Source organism: Seriola lalandi, unplaced genomic scaffold (genome assembly GCF_002814215.2).
Source record: "Seriola lalandi dorsalis isolate HSWRI2012SDOR001 ecotype SW California unplaced genomic scaffold, Sedor1 jcf7180002054585, whole genome shotgun sequence".
Taxonomy (NCBI): Eukaryota; Metazoa; Chordata; class Actinopteri; order Carangiformes; family Carangidae; genus Seriola; species Seriola lalandi.
The window spans coordinates 3614110-3636077 of NW_019525138.1; the positions used below are offsets into that span (position 1 = coordinate 3614110).

At 41.5% G+C, this 21968-nt stretch overlaps 1 protein-coding gene across 2 annotated transcripts; it reads left to right on the plus strand.

Moving 5' to 3' along the window:
• The first annotated feature begins 39 nt into the window (after positions 1 to 39).
• On the plus strand, positions 40 to 19842 carry abca5 (ATP-binding cassette, sub-family A (ABC1), member 5). Of its 2 annotated transcripts, none has more exons than XM_023418887.2 (38): positions 40 to 174; positions 1320 to 1486; positions 2799 to 2985; positions 3098 to 3271; positions 4166 to 4263; positions 4778 to 5004; positions 5103 to 5244; positions 5379 to 5567; positions 5688 to 5835; positions 5988 to 6165; positions 6643 to 6701; positions 6862 to 7148; positions 7338 to 7457; positions 7612 to 7750; positions 8516 to 8606; positions 8857 to 8996; positions 9215 to 9334; positions 9424 to 9625; positions 9801 to 9967; positions 10370 to 10497; positions 10757 to 10894; positions 10990 to 11103; positions 11829 to 11999; positions 12111 to 12224; positions 12425 to 12562; positions 13060 to 13128; positions 13225 to 13316; positions 13549 to 13672; positions 13775 to 13892; positions 14071 to 14162; positions 14397 to 14572; positions 14914 to 14989; positions 15262 to 15356; positions 15460 to 15579; positions 15678 to 15830; positions 16436 to 16515; positions 16651 to 16706; positions 16812 to 19842. In XM_023418887.2, the coding sequence occupies exons 1-38, from the start codon at positions 162 to 164 to the stop codon at positions 16950 to 16952; spliced, it is 5043 nt and encodes a 1680-aa protein (XP_023274655.1). In that variant the 5' UTR covers positions 40 to 161; the 3' UTR covers positions 16953 to 19842. The 2 variants fall into 2 exon arrangements, with proteins under 2 accessions (XP_023274655.1, XP_023274657.1); XM_023418889.2 differs by having other exon boundaries at positions 51 to 178.
• The last annotated feature ends 2126 nt before the right edge of the window (positions 19843 to 21968 follow it).

Here is a 21968-nt window from a genome sequence, read left to right on the forward strand (position 1 = left end):
GATCTGATTGGTTCACGTTATATTTTCTGGGATCTGGGATCTTTGACAGGAGGAAGTAGTGACGTGAGAAACCTGGGGTCGTTTCAGGAGGTTTACTTGATATAAAATAACGTCTGTAATGTAAGGCCGTTAAACCACAAGCTGAGGAAAGATATGCCTTAATGTATTTCATTCGTGAGTATGTTAAATGTTTGCTTTTCTCAGTGAATATGTATTTTTCACAGGAATATCGGCTTGTGTTGCTGTAGCTTGCTAGCATGATTCCTTATGCGCACACATACACTCGGTCTGTCACACAGCACGTTAGCTCAGGAGAAACAATTTTATAATTTCTGGCGGTTCATTTTGGGTGCAGACTCGCGTATTTAGCTCGTTACACTTTTTCTAAAATACAGTGGGTATCAGGACAAAGCGGCGTGGACAACGCCTGTTCAATTCAAACGAAAAATATTGTCAGCCGTGCCAACACACCAGATAGCAGGTTAGCGTTAGTTTACAGGCTAACGGCAGCTAGCTATTCGCGATAACCAGCTAAATCCCGATTTATCAGGTACGCTAGGTTTCAATTGCGGTACGCTTTATTATTAGCCACTTCACGAACATGGTGGTAGTGCAGTTGTCAACACTGCGACTCCAGCATCACAGCAGTGTGAGCTGCTCTGAACTAGTGTATGACTCACTGAGCGAAGGGTGAAAGCTACAGCCCTGAGTAGTAGAGGTAGTTTTATAGCTGGTGTTATAGCTGGTGTTATATCCAGTTGGATAAAGTGGGTTTAGCTAAACTAATTGCATCCAACTGTTAGAGGTCTTTCCAAGGAAAAATGCATACTCTGCTTAAGTACAAGTAAAATGTACAAGAAAATGTATTGAATGTTTATTTTGGTGTTTACACTAATGTATCACTCCACCCGTGATCCATTAATACATTACTATAGAAAATCCATCAAAGCAATGGTGAAGGTTTTGAATGTATAGCCTATTCTATGAATCAATACTATGGCACATACTGAATATTAGGGTTGCAACTAACTTTTATCATTATCCATTAATCTGCTGATTATTTTCTCGGTTAATTGTTTGTCTGTTAAATTGCATAAATTGTGTAAAATTATCAACATAATTTTTCACAGCCCAAGTAGATTAGACATTAGAGAGCCCCACAATATTCAGTTTACTATCAGATATGATAGAGAAAAGTAATTAGCTAATTATCAAATTACAGATAATTCTTCTGCTGATTGACCAATCAATTAGTTGACACTCATTTAAGTCCTCCTGTGTATACTAAGTAATGGCTCTGGCATTTCTCTGCCTTTCAGCTGAGGCCAGCATTAGGGAGACTTCTCGTCCATACGTCATCCAGATGAGGCATGCTGGAAGCATGCAGCCCATGTATAGAAGAAATGCTGGAGTCTGGCACCAAACAAGAAGTCTTCTATACAAGAATCTGCTCATCAAATGGAGGACCAAGCAACAGAGTCTTCAGGTTCTTAGCTTTCAGCAGCACTGATGTGAATTTGTTTAGAGCACAAGCTTGTTCTGGGGTGTTCAGTTTTATCCAGCTTTTGCCTGTTTTTCTATTGCTTTGTTTGACAGTTGTCATAATATCTCCCAACTTGTCAGCAAAGTCAGTTGAAATATGGAGAAAACATTGTGCAAAGTAAGTGTAGAAGAACCTAATATAGGTAATTTAAGTGATAGATACTAACTTTTTAAATATTCACAACTTAATATCTGTATACTTTGTAAATGTAGTTTGACTCATTTTTCATTCTTTATTACTTGCTTACATTTATACAGAATATCTACCATTTTATTTGAACAAAGTCCTTGATTTTTTTCTTTATAAATGAAAGTATTTTACCCCTCGTAGTTGATATATTTAACTCTGATAACTGAGTCAATGTCTGTGATGTTTTGGGGATTTCTTTTGCGAAAGATAAACCATGACCCTGCTTTCCAGGCACCTTTTCTCTAAAGGATAGCACACTGTTGTGATCCATACTCTATCTGGATCTCTGAGAAAGTTTTAAGGTTTTATTCCAGGGAAACCTCAGCCACAGTTAATGAGCCTTATGATGTGGCCATGCTGTCATGCCTGTGTGAGTCAGTGCACTTGTGGTTGCTCCAATGCAACAAAGAACAAACAAAGGACTCTCAAACCTTTTGGTGAAGTATTCCTTAATTTATACACAATATAAAAGTTGATTTTGGAATTAAATAAAGAAAAAACAAGATGGCTTGTTCCTCTTCCACCTTCCATTCTTCTTAGGCCATGCATTTTTCATTTGGCTTTAAGTTGCACTGCTGCATTTTTTATGCCTCTGTGTATCAACATATCTTTTGAAGAGCTGCAGCTTCCTTAACAACAGTTAGGAACGTCCAGGGATTTCCTAAACTGCAGTGTGAATAATTTCCCTTGTTAACTTCCTGCTGGAGATGCCAAGTGTTTATCCTATATAACCATTTGTTCTAAGGACTTACCTTTGTTGGTTTGAAAGGAAATCCTGGTTTGTTTTCAAGGACAAAGTGTTTACTAAATGAGATTATAGTTGTTTTGTGTACAAAGACAATCCCAAATGAACCAAATCACTGGAGGATCCAGTGATCCAGGATAATCTTTTACAGTACACGATCAAGTTGCCAAGCCCCAGATGAGCTTGATTTACGTGCTTACCTGGATAAAAGGATGAATGGAAATGTGGTAGTTTTAAGACTAACCTAGAGTACAATTCTCCAAGGATGAACAAATGATGTGAGGTTTTCTCATCAGCTGTTCATTTTATGTGTTTGTACAGGAATTGATCTTACCTCTGTTACTGCTGGGTCTCCTGATACTCATCAGCACCCTCAACCCTCATGTTTACTATGGAGGCATCAGCACTATGGAGCTGGAGCGGGATGAGCACTTCTTCAAAGGCTTGGGCTACACACCAATCACTAACATCACTAACCACATCATGGAGGAGGTGGCCCAGGAGATGCGTAAGTGCCTGACACCTATGTTATGCTTTCATTTCACACCTACAGTACAAAACAACTCTGTATTGTTTTTGAAATTTTTATGACACTTTTGTCCTCCTCCTTGTGTTTTCAGACATGCAGGATCGTTTGGAGATGTTTGCCAGTGAGGAGGACCTGGAGAATGCCAGCCTGTATGAGCCGTCCAGCTATGTTGGTGTTGTGTTCATGGACAGCTCTGCCACGTCTTACAGACTTCGTTTCCCGTACAACCAGCTGCCCCTGCCGAGCGATTACACAGAATCTATTGGTAAAATCTGATGTGACTTTCTCTTATCTTATTGTATTTTGTTGTTTTATTTTCTTTCTTATACATGTTGAGATTTCCTGTTTTAAAAAAATAAAAATCCAAACAGCTTTGTGTAAAAAGGTGGAATAGTAAAACCTAATTTTTTAGGACATTTAACTGACACAGCATTTTGTAAACCTTCACATATACTGCATACTGCCTAGATTGACACCTTGAAGACTCTATACTGAAGCATTTGAATTTTGAAAGTAATCACTAGTCACTAATTACACAGCACAGGGCATTACATGAATCTAGTGATGGATTTACTGTATGAATCACTGTCCGTTTGGCTTTGTTGATGTGAAAAGGAAAAAGGTGTTTCCATTAAGATTGGATCTGACTGTACTCTAGTAAACAAAGCTTCAGAGTTCTCTTTAGAGATGGGTGAACCTACCACAAAGAAAACCATTTCTGCAGCCCTCCATTAATCAGGCCCTTGATAAGGGTGGCAGTTATTGCTCCTGACCAAGAAGGGGAAAACGGCTCCACAGCTTGCACAATCTCAAACTGGGTCAGGTTTTCAACTTTCAGCAAAAACAAACAGAAGTACACAATCTTAACAATGCTGGGAAGGGTACAGGAGTAGTCTGTGAATGTTTCTAAGTGGCTAATCCAAAATCCAGATTTAAAGCTCATTGTTAATCTGTGGAAAATCCTTGCAGTTGCCTTTCACTGATAATGATCCTCCTGAGAGGATCAGATGTCATTGAGTTGGGCTGGGAATTTTAAATGCAATGCACAGAAAGATACACAACTGCAAGCAAGATAATCACCTGCTGGAACTGAAATGTGTTTTTCATCTATATCTGACATAGACTTTATTTTGTTGTCATTGTGCTTATTTTTCTCTAGCCAACTGTTTTACCAGCTCAGTGAACTGCAGAGCAGCTAATTACTGGTACTCTGGCTTCATCCGCCTCCAGTCTCTGATCGATGCAGCCATCATCCAGGTGAGACACACAGAAGAAGAAAGAATTAGCACAATGTTCTCTCGGATTAACCCACTTGATTCTAAAGAAGGGGGGTGCACTGTGTGTGTTTGTACAATCAAGAAAATTTGGGGCTGATTTTAAAGGATTTGAAGTTTATGACACTGATTTGAAGAATAAGATTATTTTTTTCAAAAGACTGATCTTATAAGTTAATGAGCTCTTATCCTTTTATCCTTTTGGAATTGATAAATATTTAATTGGCATTCACAAAGCAATCAATAGCAGCATTTGCTGGTTCTTTTCCCTTTTTCTCATATCATTTTATCTTGAACATCTTTGACTTTTGGAGTGTTGGTCAGGAAAAACAAGCTATTTGAAACTCTAAATTCTCAGAACATGCTGATGAACATTTTCACAATTTCATCATCATTTATTGAATTAAAAAAAAAATGTATTCCATTAAGGGCTAATGAAAATGATCATTAGTTGCAGACCTGGTTTGACCTGGTGATCTTCTGGTTTTTGTGTACAGATGCAGACGAAGCGGTCAGTGTGGAGTGAGATGGACCTGAAGGTGGTTATGATGGGTCAGCCAGGTTCTGTGGAGGTGCAGAAATTCCCCCACGCCCTCATCTCCATATACCTTGTCCTGGCCTTCACACCCTTTGTGACCTTCCTCATCGTCAACGTGGCAGCTGAGAAGGAACACCGTCTCAAAGACACCATGACCATGATGGGACTTTATGACACGGCCTTCTGGTAAAAAAGAAGAGAGACTCAGTCACTGTACTTTCAGATATTTGTATCTGCATGTTCATGTGATTGTGTATATGCTTACGTTTTTGTGCCCACATCAGGTTGTCATGGGGCCTCCTGTATGCTGCACTGGTGACCATGATGTCCATCCTGATGTCCATCATTGCTACGTACACGGCGCTGTTCCCTAACAGTGACTTCTTTGTCATTTTCTTCCTCATCTTCCTCTATGGAATATCATCTGTGAGTACAGCTGTGATCGAGGAAAAGTAAAACTGTACATATGTTTTTCTTTGTTCACCCACAATAGTAGTATCTTCTTATTTATTTCTTGTGGTGTCCCTTCTTCTTTTCTTTTATCTCTTCTCACTCCACAGATCTTTTTCTCCTTCATGCTGACTCCGTTATTTAAGAAGCCCAAGTTTGCCAGCACAGTGGGCTCGATGCTGACAGTGGTGTTCGGTTGCCTGTCGCTGTTCACTGTGCTGATGAAGGACTTCCCACAGCCGTTGGTCTGGCTCCTCTGCCTGCTCTCCCCCAGCGCCTTCTCAATCGGGATTGCACAGGTAACACACTAAGGAATAATAGGATGCATGCAGTTAATGGGAAAATGATGCAGTGTGGAGTCAAATCATTGTGGCGGTAGGGATTTGATTTGTACGTGTGTGTGTCTATACATATGTCAGGTGGTTTACCTGGAGGCTCAGGGAGATGGTGCTGTGTTTTCTTCCTTGGCCAATGGCCCTCATCCTCTTTACGTACCCCTGATCATGCTGGTTCTGGACTGCATCCTCTACCTTTTGTTGGCTGTCTACCTGGACCAGGTGCTGCCTGGTAAGTAAACACATATTGTATACCTCAATATAATTTACACCGAGTTAAGTCTACTAATATACTGTTAGTTGGTTTCCCAACTAATCTTAACCTAACATTGTTTGAATATTATTATCATGTGTAATAGTTAATACATTTTGTCTGATATGCAGGTGAGTTTGGAATGAGGAGGTCCCTGTTGTACTTCCTGAAACCATCCTATTGGTCCAAACGCACAAAGCGCTACGTTGAAGTGAGCTCAGTATACGACGCAGAAGTGAACGGGACTCCTGGTGGAGACGAGTCTATTGAACCTGTTTCACCTGAGTTCAGAGGGAAAGAAGCCATTCGGTAAAAGACTGATCTTGCATCGTTGAATTAAAAGTTATTTTTTGTAATGAGTGTTTACAGTCTGTTACACTAAGTGCTGCTTCTGGATATGTTACTACAATCCAGTTCAATCAAAAACCTTTGTGTGGTGGATGCTTTTGTAGCACTATTGTCACTTAATGTGCAGTTTTAGCATATTGTTCACAAAATATCAATATGTAAAACATGTGTTCAGGGATGAGCCCTTTGATATTAAAGTCTGAGGAGAGACATGCAGACTTTTCCAGTAGCAATCAGTGCCTGGCTGAGTTAAAAATGCTGCCTGTTTTTGTTCTTGGTTCAGTGCCAGACACCATGGCTCCACTGGCTGAGAAGGGCCTGTGGGACTAGCCTGTAACCTAAGAGCTGCTCTTCACTCTGACACTCATGCTGTGTTTACACTTCTCTCATTTCTCTTAATATCTTTTCTTCATCGCTTGCTCTTTCAATCTCTGGCAGCATCAACAACATCCGGAAAGTGTACAAAGAGAAGGACAACGTGGTGGAAGCTCTAAGAGGTAAGGCCTGAACACTTTGATTTAATTAGTTCAATTAAGGTCGAAGACAGATGTTGTAATGTGCTCAAGTTCTCACAGTATAAATTGGCTGGACTACACAGTCTGTCCAGTTATTCTGATTGATTTCATGATGCCATCCTTCTTCTTTACATCCCCTCAGGTCTGACATTTGACATCTATGAGGGCCAGATAACGGCTCTGCTGGGACACAGCGGGGCTGGAAAGTCCACTCTCATGAACATCCTGTGTGGCATCTGTCCGCCCACTAACGGCTCCGCCACCATCTACGGCTCCCCGGTAGCAGAGATTGCAGATGGGTCTGAAATGAAGCAGCTGGTGGGAATCTGCCCCCAGTTCAACATAATCTTTGATGTGCTGACTGTGGAGGAGCACCTGAGGATATTTGCCGCCATCAAAGGGATCCCACCAGCAGATATTGACGCAGAGGTAATTTAGAGAGAGGAGCCTCTTTTAAATGCTGGCTGAAGAAGGTAGAAATTTTGTGGTAGGAAATGTCAGCTGGAGTTATCAATCTGACCTTTTCTAATTTTTGATGGCTTATCCAGAACTGCTGTGTGAGGTGGACTGTAACATGTCAGGCTGTTTGTCCATGGTGTATATTTGTTTCTCTTTGAGGTCACCAAAGTGCTGAAGGATCTGGACTTGGAAAAGATCATGACTGCTCAGGCTAAGAATCTGAGTGGAGGCCAAAAGAGGAAGCTGTCTGTGGGCATCGCCATTCTGGGAGATCCCAAGGTGCCTGTATCTTAAAATGGACAAATGCTCATACACTTTGATTTGTATCCTAGTCTTTGAAATGCCTTGAGTTATCAGTAATCATCAGTAACTATGATAACGTCAGCTGATCATCACCATTCTGAGCAGTTTGCATCATGTTTGTTTGTGTCAGATCCTGCTCCTGGACGAGCCCACAGCAGGAATGGACCCGTGCTCCAGACACCAGGTGTGGTCGCTGCTGAAGAACCGCAGAGCTGGCAGAGTCACTGTCCTCAGCACACATTACATGGATGAGGCTGACATCCTCGCTGGTATGAAATATACCTGTTACATAACGTACACACACCCACGGGCACCAAACCCATTAGCCAGATGTCATCCCAGTTTGGAAATTGGAAGGGTAAAATTTACTTGTATACAGATGACATAGTTTATTTCTCCATCTGAAGAAATGTTGACAACTTGCAATTGTATTTTTTCTTTTTCTTCTGAGATTCATTTGGCCTCTTCAATTCTTCAAAAAACATTCACTCCTCGATTCATAGGAACCAAATCAAAGACATAGGAGGACAGGGAATTTCATACTGACTCAAAATTTTTATTCTTCAGATAACAAAAGTACAAACCTAAAATGTTGGAGAAGAGATTGGTCAGCAGTCACACAGAGGGTGGTCTGAATGGTCTAATTCTAAAGTATTGCTCAGTCTCCACTGTAGCTGTTGCTAGGAAAGCACCTCATTTTCTGAGCTGCTCATCCCTATCAGGAACGTTTCCACCTGGTACAATAGTCTACCTGTCTCTACTCTCCCTATCTAACCTTCAAAGATAACACATTTGCTTTCCTCAGCCCTTCAGGATCCAGTCAGGATCATATTTCACTCTGTGCACACTTCAGATTAAATGTACCACTTCCTTATAGCTATGAGTAATATGCTTTATTGAATCATAACAGACCAAGTATTGATTACACAAACACCACAGCTTCCTTCAATACTTGCCAGCAGCTTTTCACAATCACACAGTTTCCACTTGATCTGTTGTTACAGTTAAACACAGATGATATTGTTTTTCTCCAGATCGCAAAGCTGTGATCTCTCAAGGACAGCTGAAATGTGTTGGCTCTTCGCTGTATCTCAAGATCAAGTGTGGTGTTGGATATCATCTCAGGCAAGTAGTCTTTACTTCCTGATGTAGTTTATTGTTGCAGCTTTAAATAATGGCGATTGTCACAGAGCTGGGCCCATCATTGGATTTGAAACCCTAGTGGCCCTTTGGTGAACCATTGCTACAAATCATTGTAAAAGAAAATGTGACATTATGCTTCACTTAAAGAACATTTTGATAAATTTTTGTGTCATCATAACAATCCGTGTCTAAAACCATAGTTTTAGATGAATGTTTTCTGCCTCCCCTGCAGAATGTCTGTCAATGAGAGATGTGAAGCTGAACAGATCACCACAATGGTCCAGCAGCATGTTCCCAAAGCAAAGTTGTCTCGGCAACATGAAGCAGAGTTGACTTTCACTCTGCCTTTTGAGAGCTTGGACACATTTGCAGGTAAGATCACGCTGTATAGATACAGTATGTAAAAACAATAGTATCTGTTTCAAATTGCTGTATTGATACTCACTTTGTAGTTATTTCCAGCCTCTTACTGTTAACACAGTCAATCAGTAGACAAATGCTAAATATATTACTGCAACTCATTTGTGACTGAGCTTTGACAGTAACAGCAGTGGACCAGCTGCAAGTCATGATTCATTTGTCTTTTGTAGGCTTGTTCTCACAGCTCGATTGTCAACCTGATCTGGGAATTATCAACTATGGGGTTTCCATGACAACACTGGAGGATGTTTTCCTTCGTTTGGAGGCAGAGGCTGAAGTGGACCAAGCTGGTGAGTGTGGTACTAAAGCAGTGAAAAAAGCGAATTCCTAATTCAAGAAAATGACCGTATTTCTCCATCTGTTTGTTTAATGTCTCCAGACTACAGTGTGTTTAATCGGGAACAGGCTGAGGATGAGGGCGACAACGCCTCTCTGGATGATACAGACCAGCGGCTGCTCACGTTCTCCGACAACAAGTCAGATGTTGTGTCAGGTCATGCTTTGTGGCGGCAGCAGTTCAGCACTGTGGCCTGGCTGCACATGCTCAACATGCGCAGAGAGAGGAAGGCCTTTGTTTACACGTGAGTGTTCAATGACAGAAATAATTTGAAGACGAGATAGTTTCAGGTCAGTCAGTCATAACTACACTACATCTATATTTTTCTGTAGGGTTGTAAAGAACCAGTGCTCATGTGTTTTGAGACATTGTCCCTTCCATTCATCCTGTCTTTTCTCACCATCTCCCTTGTCTTTCAGTCTGGCCTTGTTCCTGGTGTTTGTCGCTGCAGTGCTCGTCCTGTCTCTGGCCACAGGAAACATCCAGATTCACTCACCAGACCGTCAGTTTCTGCCCATTTACCTCCTCAAAAGGAACCAGTCTCCCCGGAGATACAGCACTAGCCTCCTGGTTCAGAACTCCTCAGGTGAGTCCGCTGGAGGTTTTCCAAAGGATGAGATTTTGTTTCATGTCCTCGGGGGGGGGGGGGATAACTGATATTTTGGATGCTGGCTGCACAATGCATGATGCATACTGAAACTATGATACATACACCTTGTAGTAAATGATACAGGTGATTCTACTTTCAGCTTTTGTTATGATTTGTCCTGTCAGTGAGACCTCAGATCTGCTTTCTGTCGGAAAGTGCTGCTGTAAATATTGTGATGGGATATTGACTGCTGTACAGCTCTTAAATTACACAGTAAATCATAATCGATAAGAACTGTTCCACTGAATATCTCTTTACTCTTGCTGCAGTTTTGAACTCCTCACCCTGCAGTTCTACGTGGGCTAGCATTGTTTTTTTGTTTTTTTCTTGTGCCAACAGGCTCCGATATTTCTGACTTTATCCACAACCTGGAGTCTCAGGACATCAAAGTGGAAATGATGAAACACGGTGACTACATGGCCGCCGCCCCCCACAGCGCCGCCATCAACGTCACGGGATCCAGCAAGGTCACTTTAAAGTTGGACAGATTGAATTTAATTTTGATAACCAGATATTTGATGGGACTGGAGATGAAGCATCAGATGTGGGCTCACCTCTCCTGCAGCACCTCCACCTACTGTGAATGTGCTGGTTGTGTTTCAGATGAAGGGCTCTTTGTTCAAGGGCCACTGAGTCCTCCAACTGAGAGCTTTTTATTTAGATGAAGTGCAGTTCACCTGCCTACATGTTACACTTATTAACCCTTTATTTTCTTTCTGTTCACAGGGTTTCAGATACAGTGTTGCATTCAACAGCACCACAGTCCACTCCTTGCCTATGGCTGTCAATATACTGAGCAACGCTCTTCTAAGAGGCCTGAATGGTACTGGACACATCCGAACCTGGACCAAACCGTTTGATTATGTGAGTATTATGGAGTCTGAAGTGACAGATCTCATCTTTCCTGTTTCCATAAACCATTTAAAGATATTTAAGTTTCCCATTGTGACATCCATCAGCAAATCCCAGATGCGACGTCCTACGCTCTGGTGTACATAGAGGCCATTATACTGGGAATGCTAGCAGCTGGAATGCCTGCATACTTTGCAATGGACCACACACGAGATCGAGAGGTAACCGCTTACTCCCAGTAATCATGATTAATTTAATCTGTTCAGCAAGATATATTGCACTTCACAGCAAGGACACACAATGATGTCAACCCTAATTTTCAACACTGTTCCACCACAGCATTTTAGAGTTCATGTGGAGATTTTAAGGTCTGCCACATTTTTTGAAGCTTTTGTTTTGGGTCATTTTGGTTTTGCTGGACAGTTTGAGAAGTAGGAAGCAGCAGGAAACATGAAAGGAGAGAGAGAAGGTAATGATGTCTAACAACATGGGTACGTTGTGCTTAGGTGTTAGGTATGTTCAGCGCCCAGTCAGGCCAGAATTCATAACAGCAAAATTTCTCACCAGATTGATCTAATTAGAAATCAGTGGATTCACTTTGGCCGCAAAGATAAATCCCCCTGGAGCGTTAGTATTCAACTTTGACTTGCATATTTGTGTTTTTGACCAACTACAAACTGGTGGAGACTCACCTATTCTGAGTTGATGCACAAGTAAATTTTGCTGTCCAGCTTTCTGGTGTAGACTACTGGCTCAGCATAATCCCCAAGTCAGGACAGTTTCAGTTACTCCAATAGTGAACCTGCTAATCATTTATTCTAGAGAACATAGAAGATGTTAGCACTTAGATTTAAATTACTCCTGATGGCTGTGATCTCATATTGACTATTGACTTGTACATTTGCCTGATTTTTTTAAAAATTTTTAAAATTTTTTTACTCTTTAGATCAAGTGTCGCTCTACACTGCGTATCTCTGGTCTGGTACCATCAGCCTACTGGTGTGGTCAGGCAGCGGTGGACATCCCCTTCTACTACCTCATCCTGTCCTGCATGACCAGCATCCTCTTCTGCTTCCACACTGGAAACTTGCTCACCTCCAGCAACCTCACCGCTGTGGTCTGTACTGCTGGTTAAACTCTGCGCCTCACTATAGCACTGTAGAATATTTAATATAGTATTGTTAGTAAAAAAAAAAATCATTTTAACGACTTCCCTCCTCTCTCCCAGGTCCTGTGTACCGTTGGCTTCGGTCCTGCCATGATCCTCTTCACTTATGTGTTTTCTTTTGGCTTCGCCCGAGTCCAGAGCAACAAGGATTTCTTCTCTGTCATCTCCATGATGGTGAGACAGGATGCTTTATGTACACAGATTGAAAAATAAAGATGTCACCAGCTTCCAAAAATATCTTATGGTTATTCTGAAAGGGCTCCAGTTTCTTGTTCTTACTGAAGCACCAAAGCAGCTTCAGTATGTAATTCTACTTTTGGATGTTTCTCATTATTATTAGTGTATTGTTACTAAATGTATGACTTGTGCATCAGGTGTGTGTGGTATCAGCCTCGCTGGTTCAGTTGTCGTTTGTGAACGACAACCCTGGGCTGACCCGAAACCTGCACAACCTCTTGTGTTTCTTCAACCCTCTGTACCCTCTCATGGGCTGCCTCAACTGCATCACCAAGGTAGGAGCTCAACAAAGACAAACAGTCAGTTCTCTCAAAGTGTTTGTCTGTTTGGCTTTTATTGTCTTTAAACCGCATTAAACTGTATTGTAGACAGTATGACATTGAAGAGTTGCTCATAGACTGTATGATTAAGTCCTTCTGGCTCCTTATTATCCCTCTTTATATAAAACCATAGGTAGCAATTTCCAGCACACAAGCTCTGATAAATGCAGGTTACCTGCCCAGTGTTAGACAGACAAAGTTATAGATGAGCTAATGAAAAAACTAGGACGTCTAGCAGCTAAAGAGCCACATATTTTTCTCAGAATCAGTTTATCTTAATTTATGGTAGAAATCCTAAATATGTACAGTATTTTTCAAATAAAGTGAACTATATAAAATGAATCAGGATGCTCTCTCAAGATCCTTGAAGTAAATTTGAGAGAACCTTTTCAAACACAAGCTGATGGAACAAGCAGGAATCAACCTAGTGATGTTTTTTCCACCGTTCACAGGCGACCTTCCTCCCTTCTCTCTACGAGGAAAACTTTTTGTGGAAGAACCTGCTCATTGCAGTTGTAGCTGTACGTACCTCATTTAAAATCATTTGGCCAAAGCATTGATAAAGGGGCTGCAGAAGTGAGTGTTCAGCCTTAATCTTTGTCTGTTTCTGTGTTTAGCCCTATCTCCAGTGTATCCTGCTGCTTTTCCTGCTTCGTTGGCTTGAGATCCATTACGGAGGGAGGACTATGAAAAATGATCAGTTCTGCAGGTGATGCTCAGATTTCAGGTCATAGCTCAGATTACAGGAAGCCTTGGTACATTTATATCTTAAACACTGAGGTTTATTGCTTTGTCTTTCAAATGAACAGTGTGAGCTTCTAGGTCTGAACTGAGATACATGAAAGTTCATGTTTTCATAGTGGAAGGTTGTGCATCTAGATTTGTCAGAATAAATGTTTGACCAGGAGCCAAACTTGATGTTTTGATTTAAACCCTCACAGGATCTCGTCCAAGGCAAAGCCCAAAGTGGAGAAGAACCCAGAAGAAGGGCTGAACGAGGATGAGGATGTACAGATGGAGAAGGCCAGAGTTAAGGAGGCCCTCACCTGCCAGTCCTGCGAGGAGGTGAGTGAATATCTCATCCTCTGGTACAGGAAAATAAGGTCATCATAAGGTATTCACTGAAAACAAGTTAATTTTGTGTCTCTTCACTGTGTGTCCATTTAGAAACCAGCTGTGGTGGTGAGTAACCTGAGAAAGCAGTACAAGGGCAGAAGAGAAGGTTTTTCTCTCAACAAGAGGAGGAAAGTGGCCACAAAGAACATTTCTTTCTGTGTGCGCAAAGGTACGTAAAGTCTTTGTCATGTAGACTGTTGCTTTTTTAGGTTGCATGGTTTCCAAACTGTTGTATAAAGCATCCAGCAGGTTCACATTGTCTAAGAAACCTGAGGGGACACCATAATATTGATTTCAGGAAAAAGTTACAGTTCACTAACATCACAACTTGAATGCTGTTTCTTCAGGTGAAGTTCTTGGACTGTTGGGCCCCAATGGAGCAGGAAAAAGCACCGTCATGCACATGTTGTCAGGTGACACTGACCCCACTGCAGGCCAGGTACATCACAGATTATAATGAAATGATAATAAGTAATTGCTGGAAAATATAATTGCACATTTGCACAGCTGAAGTTAGTAGAAATGTTACCTTTAAAATATGCTGTCGATATATTGTGTTGATGCCTGGAAAAGAAATTCTCTTCCTTTCACTTTGTCCCAGAAACATGTTCTGTATTCATCCATCAATTTTATAATTACTATGACTCAGTGTTGTCTGTTTTCTTCTGTCCAGGTGCTGATGGGAGACTATAGTACAGAGTTACGTCCAGTGGACAACCCTCTGGAGCATGTGGGCTACTGTCCGCAGGTGAACCCTCTATGGCCCCGGATCACTCTGCAGGAACACCTGGAGATCTACGCTGCCATCAAGGGGCTGAGAGGCCAGGATGTACCAGGGATCATCAGACGGTAAGTCACAGTCTCCAGCTGTGCTTGGGACCCAAGTAATGCACCACAGGCCACAGATGATGGTGCAGTGACTCTTTGTCTCCTCTTCCAGTGAGACGATCACATCTTTTTCAAATATCCATCCCATAGTGTGAAAACTCAGTGTACCAATACCTTGAACTGTACCTTAAATTGAGTAATAGAGATTGTATTCACAGTATTTTATTGTTCCTTTTAACACAGAGAGACGATGAATGTCTCTGGTAATCAAATACTTGTTTGATACTAAACAACCATGTAAAGCTAAGCAGCAGTCCTTGAGTTGATGTGAGTGATGTGACAGTTGCAACTGTTGTTGTCAGTGTGGTGAACGCTCTGGAGCTGAAGGACCACTTGAACAAACAAGCCAAGAGCCTATCAGCAGGCCTCAAGAGGAAGGTGAGAACACTGTTTTTAACTACAGATAATCTAAACTCTCAGCTGACACATTCCCATTAACGTGCTTCACATTCTGCCAGCATGTCATGGTTTCCCCTCTTGACAACTCCATTCACATCAGCAGATGATTTACAATTCCTCAGCATTTTACAACTTACATGATGCTTTTCAGCCACTTGAGCTTTCTGATGAAACAAATTGAATATATGTGTTAATTAGTGTTAAATATTTCCACGCAGTTTTCACTGCACTGACATCTTGTTTGTTTCCAGTTGTGCTTTGCCTTGAGTATGATCGGGAATCCTCAGATCGTCTTACTGGATGAACCATCGTCAGGGATGGACCCCAAGTCTAAACAGCGCATGTGGTGAGACCATGTTCATATGACAATAAGAAAGTCTTAATGTTCAGCTACAGAAATGAAAGAATTTAGTGTTTTGCTTGAGGACATGTGTCTCTGCTATGTGTAGGAGAGCCATACGAGCTGCGTTCAAGAATCGTCAGCGGGGAGCCATCCTCACCACCCACTACATGGAGGAGGCTGAGGCCGTGTGTGACCGTGTAGCCATCATGGTTTCTGGCCAGCTGAGGTTGGTACTCGCAGCTGTGTGTTATTCCTTGACAAGATGTTCAGGGTGAAAAAAAAAATCATCCGAATCAGTTAATGCTGTTCATTTTTCTCTGTCAGGTGTATCGGCTCGATCCAACATTTAAAAGGGAAATACGGTCGAGGTTACAGTTTGGAGGTGAAGCTCAGAGAGGAGCTGACGGGGCTTCAGCAGGTGGCGCTGCTGCACAAAGAGATCCTCCGGATCTTCCCTCATGCTGCCCGTCAGGAGAGGTGAGACCCGACCCAACTATTTCTGTAACTTTCTGAAAGGGAAGATCCAGCGTTCACACCCACTTCACACTGTGATTGTCCAACTGTGCGGAGGTGAGAGAGGAGCCAGGCTTTGTACGTCTCTTTTTTCATTTGTTACACAACTGTTCATGGCTTTTTTTAATGTGAACAACCAAGTGCAACACTATGAATGTCTTACCGCAGAGACTGAAAATATGCTCTGTGATCCCACTTCTCCATCGCTTTTCACTCCTCCAACACAAGTCCAAAATTAAAGGAGGAAGTAAAGCTAGCAGAAGTTAGAACACAGACCATTCCTCCTTATAGGGAAGTGGAAAAATTCTACATTTAAATGCTACATCTACTAATTTACATAAAAACATAGTTGCAACACTTTTCTTTTTGTTTTGCTCTGTGAAAGTGAAATGCAGAAAATATAACACTGGAAATGTTCACATTTACCCTTCAAAATAAAAGCTGAGAAGAACATAGGATTGTAAAGAAATGGGCACCAGCTTGTTCATAACAGAGCAAACACACACATGCACACGCACACACTGCTCCATGTGCACATCTAATTCTGTTGGCTGATTCTGTCTTTGCAGCTTTGCTACTCTGATGGTTTACAAGATCCCCATGGAGGATGTCAAATCACTGGCCAAGTCTTTCTCTCAGTTAGAGAGCGGTGAGTCACAGCTGAGCACTCTCTCACTCACACACACACACACACACACACACACACACACGCCTCTACCATTTGGGACATATCTGCCAACTCATCCACTTTAATTTATCTTCGTTATCTCTGTTTATTTCTCAGCCAAGCAAACCTTCAACTTTGAAGAGTACAACTTCTCCCAGTCAACCTTAGAGCAGGTAGGTGGTTAAAAAACGGAGAGCCCAGACTCAGTGTAAATCACAGATCAAACCAGTGTCTCATTCTCCTCTCCTTCCTCCTCTTCCTGTGTCTTTGTCCTCCAGGTGTTTATGGAGTTTGCCAAGGAGCAGGAGAACGAGGAGGATGAGATGGGCTCCCTCAGCACAACCTTCCAGTGGCAGCGGCTGCGCCAGGACGGCACCGTCTCAGTCAACCACACAGACAGCATCGTGCACCAGCTTTGAACTCGTCTATCAGAGGGAGCAGGCTGGTGACTGACCAGGACTAACCAATACCGACCCGCCGGGCTTCAGCGCCTGAAGGCTCACGCCAGCACGCGCCCGCTCCACGCAAACGAACCCCCACCGCCTTGAAACGAACGCGACAGACCTGGGTGGGGGCCCACATACACTGAAGACTGACTGTGTGTGTAATCTGGGCTGGGGGCTGTCATTGCTCCTCTCTGTGGGTCTGAGGTGTGCATGTGTGTAACCCTCGTCCACTGGTGCTCCGTGTTTTCTGAACCGCTCTGACCGAAGGGCCTGCAGTCTTTCTCGACACGCTGATGCGACACCTACTCCTCTTTCTAACAGTGTTTTTTATCTTCACAGGGAATCAGTAAATGGAAAAAAATATATATAATATGTAATATTTATGCTTTGTAACCCTTTCCATCCGTCCTCCTGTGTGGGAGGAGTAACAGTAAGTACGTTTGCTCGTCTCTTCAGGTGTTTTTGTCTGTTGTGTTTGTGAAACTGTTTTTAAACACTACCAGAAATGGAATCCATCCACAATTGAACCAAAGCAGCACATCTCTGAACCACACACTATCACACCTCCTCACACATTGACACTGAGAAGTACTTTTGGTTTTTAGTGTCAGTAGCATGTGCATTAGTAGTTTGCATAATAGTTCTATTATTGATGTGGGGCAGTGGAATAAATGCCTGTTTGTTAACACACTGGAGAAGAGATATTAGTCCTCCACAGAGTCTTTATAAAGCCCCATATAATTATCAAGTGTTTTTCCTCTGGGGTTGAAGAGCAGAGTCCCTTGTCCTCGTTTTCCACCACCGTGCACGTCTCCATGTCTAGACCCACATTGAAACTCTGGGTGTTTCAGCATGCACGCTCAAGTGGAGCTTGATTATTTAGAGATGGGGCAGACGGATGTTGGGATGAGGATATCGGACAGATGGTCTTTGATCTGTGGCCTTCCTCTCTACATGTTTAGCTTTGAAATAGAACCCATAGCTTGGGAATGCAGTGTAGAATATGCACGCCAGTACATGTAGCACACTGCCCTCATCAGACGTTAGCCAGGGCCGATCAGCCTCAAATGTGGAGAGGTGGAGCTTGAGGTTGGGTTCAGATCCAGATTTGGAGGTGGGGGGCTTGTTGACACGTCCTTTATCTCTCATCCAGGTTTTCTGAGGATTTCTGACAAACAGATTTTGAATGTACGTTTGGCTTTGAGTGAGGAGAGGGTTTGAAACGCAGCAGTGACGCTCTGCGGAGCTCCTGTTGTCACTCTGTTTCACTTTGGTGCCACTTTTAATCATGCAGCTGTGTTTTGTTCTTTAGTGCGTGTGTATGCGTGCGTGCGTGTGTGTGTGTGTTTACTGTGTTGTATATACTGTGTGTAGCTGCAACTGTTTTCTGCATAGTCTTTATATGAGCAGGTGCGTTGTTGGTGCAATACCTATCAGCAAACCCATAAATTGTAATTTTTCAGGTGAGAGGATGACGTGGTTAAAGGGAATTGAAGACACTTTGTAGAGAAATATGTGATCTGTGGTGATATTTGTCTGAATGAGGAGCTTCCTCTGACAGGCCGGTGGACAAAACAACAAGAACAGCTGACAGTCTAATGTGTCTCAGTGCAGCAGCAACACAAACTCTGCTCTCTAAACTCAGCAAAAACACATCAACACTACACGTGTTTGTTGCAGTGTGATGATTAAACTGTCAAGTGTGTGTCTGTTGCTGCTCCTCTGGAGGACAGAATATCATCTGTGGCATTTTACTTGAAGTTCGTCTCCTTGTGACAGAGGAGATGCTGGAGGTTTATTTGAGGGTTTTTAAATATAAATTCTAGATATTTGAATAAAAGTTATTTTCTGTCCCAAGCTCCGTCACGTGTCCATCTCTCAGACTCACAGCACAGATATTTTGTAGTGGTGGTTTTTCATTTTTGCACAAGGTGTCTGGGACAATTGACTTTCATGTGTTTATGCAGTAGCTTCCATTTGTTTTATTTGATGCTTTTTTAACCTGCTACATCATGATTTACTGAAGTTAGGTAAGAGCTGATTTACAAAATATCAGACTCGTGTTTTGGGAAGAAGGTTTGTGTTTGTGAGGTTTTTGAAGAAATAAGTCGGACGCTGATTGATTTTCTGAACATGCACCACAGACTTCCACACATGCACATCAAATACTCTTAAAGTGAGTTAGAGTAATGCTTGAGGTTCTGATTTAAATGTGAAAACTTTATTTAACCCTGGCAACATTTAGTTTGCACTCATGTAGCCCTGTTCCCTCATTAAATAAAAACACTGGCTCTGCATTACTTTTTATACGTGTGGCCAGGATGGATGGGTTTTTGGGATGTCATATATATACTTTTTGTTTTCTCAAGTGAAATGAAGGGTTTGTGTTCTCAGAATTCTTTAAACTTTGTGGGCACTCCAACATTCATGTGTATTCTGTGGGTCTGTCGGTCTCAGTAACATGTAGTCATTAAAACACATTGGCTTTGCACTTCTCGTATCCCTGCGCCCAGAACAAAAAGCATCACATCTCGTTAGAAGTAATTCACACAAAGAAAACCAAAACATTGTTTGGCTCTGTGGAAAGTGGAGCATTTAGACAATTGGCATTGAAAGTGGAGCAGGTTTCATTTTATTTTCCTGGTGGTGGTAAAATTGCACTATTTCTGGGAAATTTTATAACCTTTCTTTATATTATGCAATCTTTGTAAGATTCTGTGCACTGATTTTATTTTTTAAAGACTGTGGTTTAGCTGTGTGCTGTATTTTCCTCCTGTATCGCTGCCATGTTTGGATGGACACTTGTCATTAATGAACTCTGTGGTCTGTACACGACCTTTTCATGAATAAATGTTAATCCAAATTATTGCCCTGTCTGTTTGTTGATGGACACACTGAAGACAGAAGTGTTGAAACACCTTTTTACGCTAGCATGTTTGGTTTAATCACATTTTAATTCAACAACATTCATTATAAATGCCATTTAAGTCTTTTTCAACCTACAAAACAAAACTCCCAGGTTTATATGGGGTTTATATCCATATTACAAACTGAACAAATGCCTGCAACATTTTAATTTACGTTAATTTTAACACATTTCACTACAGATTAACTCTGTGTGGTTTATGTTAAATAGGACTGTCAGACAATCAACCAGTCAACCAATAAAACTAGTTGTATAGCACCTGTTGTACAGGTTGGAGCAACTCAAAGTGCTTCACAAGTGACGGACAAGCTGTTAAGACAGTATAAATGTGTAAAGACTAATGCACAGGAGAAATAAAAACACGAAAAACATGATAATAAAAAATATTTTTTCAAAAAGAAAAATTAAAGAAAATAAGATAAAACTCGATCAAATAAATAAAACAACTAATCAAATCAATAAGAAGAATATTTTAAAACATGAATAGAATACAATAATATGTTAAATAAAGTTATAAACAGGCTAAACATTTGAGTTTATCTGATAATGTTATGTGAACGTTTTATTTTGAAAGTCTTCATCGGAACTCAATATACTATGCTGTTATATCTGCCCTGACGCTGGTAGGGTTGTGTTTGGTGCCCTCAAGCTGTCACAGCATGTCTAACCACTCTTCTGCCTGATGTAATGGTTTTAGTTAGGATATTTCCACTGGATATTAAGCTGTTGTGTCTGCCATGATGCTAGGCTAATTTAGGACGTTGGCTGCCCTCCAGTGGACACAGGGAGGAACTGCAACACAATATTAAATGGTCAATCGACACTTGATGTGTTGTCTGATTAATAATAGTCTTCTGAACTCGATATAGCATAGAATAGGTTAAAATAGGTAAACATCATGAGTATTCACTGCCCTCTAGTGGTCACAGGAAGTAACTATAATTTAAAATATTAATGAAATATTTTTTCCATATCAACATAACAAAGAAATATTATAACTAATATAATTAATAATTTCTCATCAAAGGAGAATTTCCAGAAAACTCTAATAAACAGCAGCGTTACACTATAAAAAGAAGAGCTGTGAATTACTGCTTTGAAGCTATTAATTAATGTGTCATTAGAATCCTTAAATATATTCAGTGGCCTGTGTTTTGAAATGCAGCATCCCCTCTAAATGAATGCTCTCTCCTAGATGACCAGTTGTATTATATTAAACATGAGGTCTCCGACAAACAAATCAAAGCCAAAGTTGTGTGTGGTGCGTCCGAGGCAGCCTCTACATTTGAGGAATTTCACACCAGCCAAATTGGCGGCCAAATTAAAAGCAGAGATGCCATATCCCTGAGGTATTATTGGCCTGCCGTGACGTCGGACATCGACAAATGGGTATGTTGGTTTTTCATTGGCTATTCAAGAAAACAATCATCAGATTAATCTGCGATGAAAATAACAGCAAATCAGATTCCACACTTCACTCATTTTTCATTAGTTTTAATTTTTCCCTCCATTTTCCAGGTCAGCCTCAGGTGACCTGTTCATCTCAGCCAATTGTCACTGGACCAGAGGATGATGTCATCCTGCTATAACACCTGAAGCCTCCATTAAACGTGGAGCAGTCTAAACCGGATCTGAAGCCCGACCTTTTACCCTGTTGGTCCATGAGGCTGCTTTTCTCCGCACACCCAGTCTGACCTCTGACCTTTCACCTCTGTCACTGTCTCAATACGCCGAGAGAGACAAAGGGATTTTCGCCTGACTGAAGACCTCTCCTCTCTACGACCAAAGATTCAGCTGTTTGCAGCCGACTGAGAGACGGCCGAGCTTCGTGCTGCCTTCAGGATCCTCCCTGAGCTGTGGAACAATGTCTGTGTCCCTGCATCACTGTGCTAAAGAGGATCAAGCTCTAAACAGTCACAGTAGTTTAACTTTCCTCACTGTATCAGAGCTTATAATTATATCTTAATCCTCTGTGCATTGTAACATATTCCATCAATAATCAACTTTCATCATGTAAAGTTTATAATGTGAATTTACTGTAAATAAATCTATTTATTTAAGAG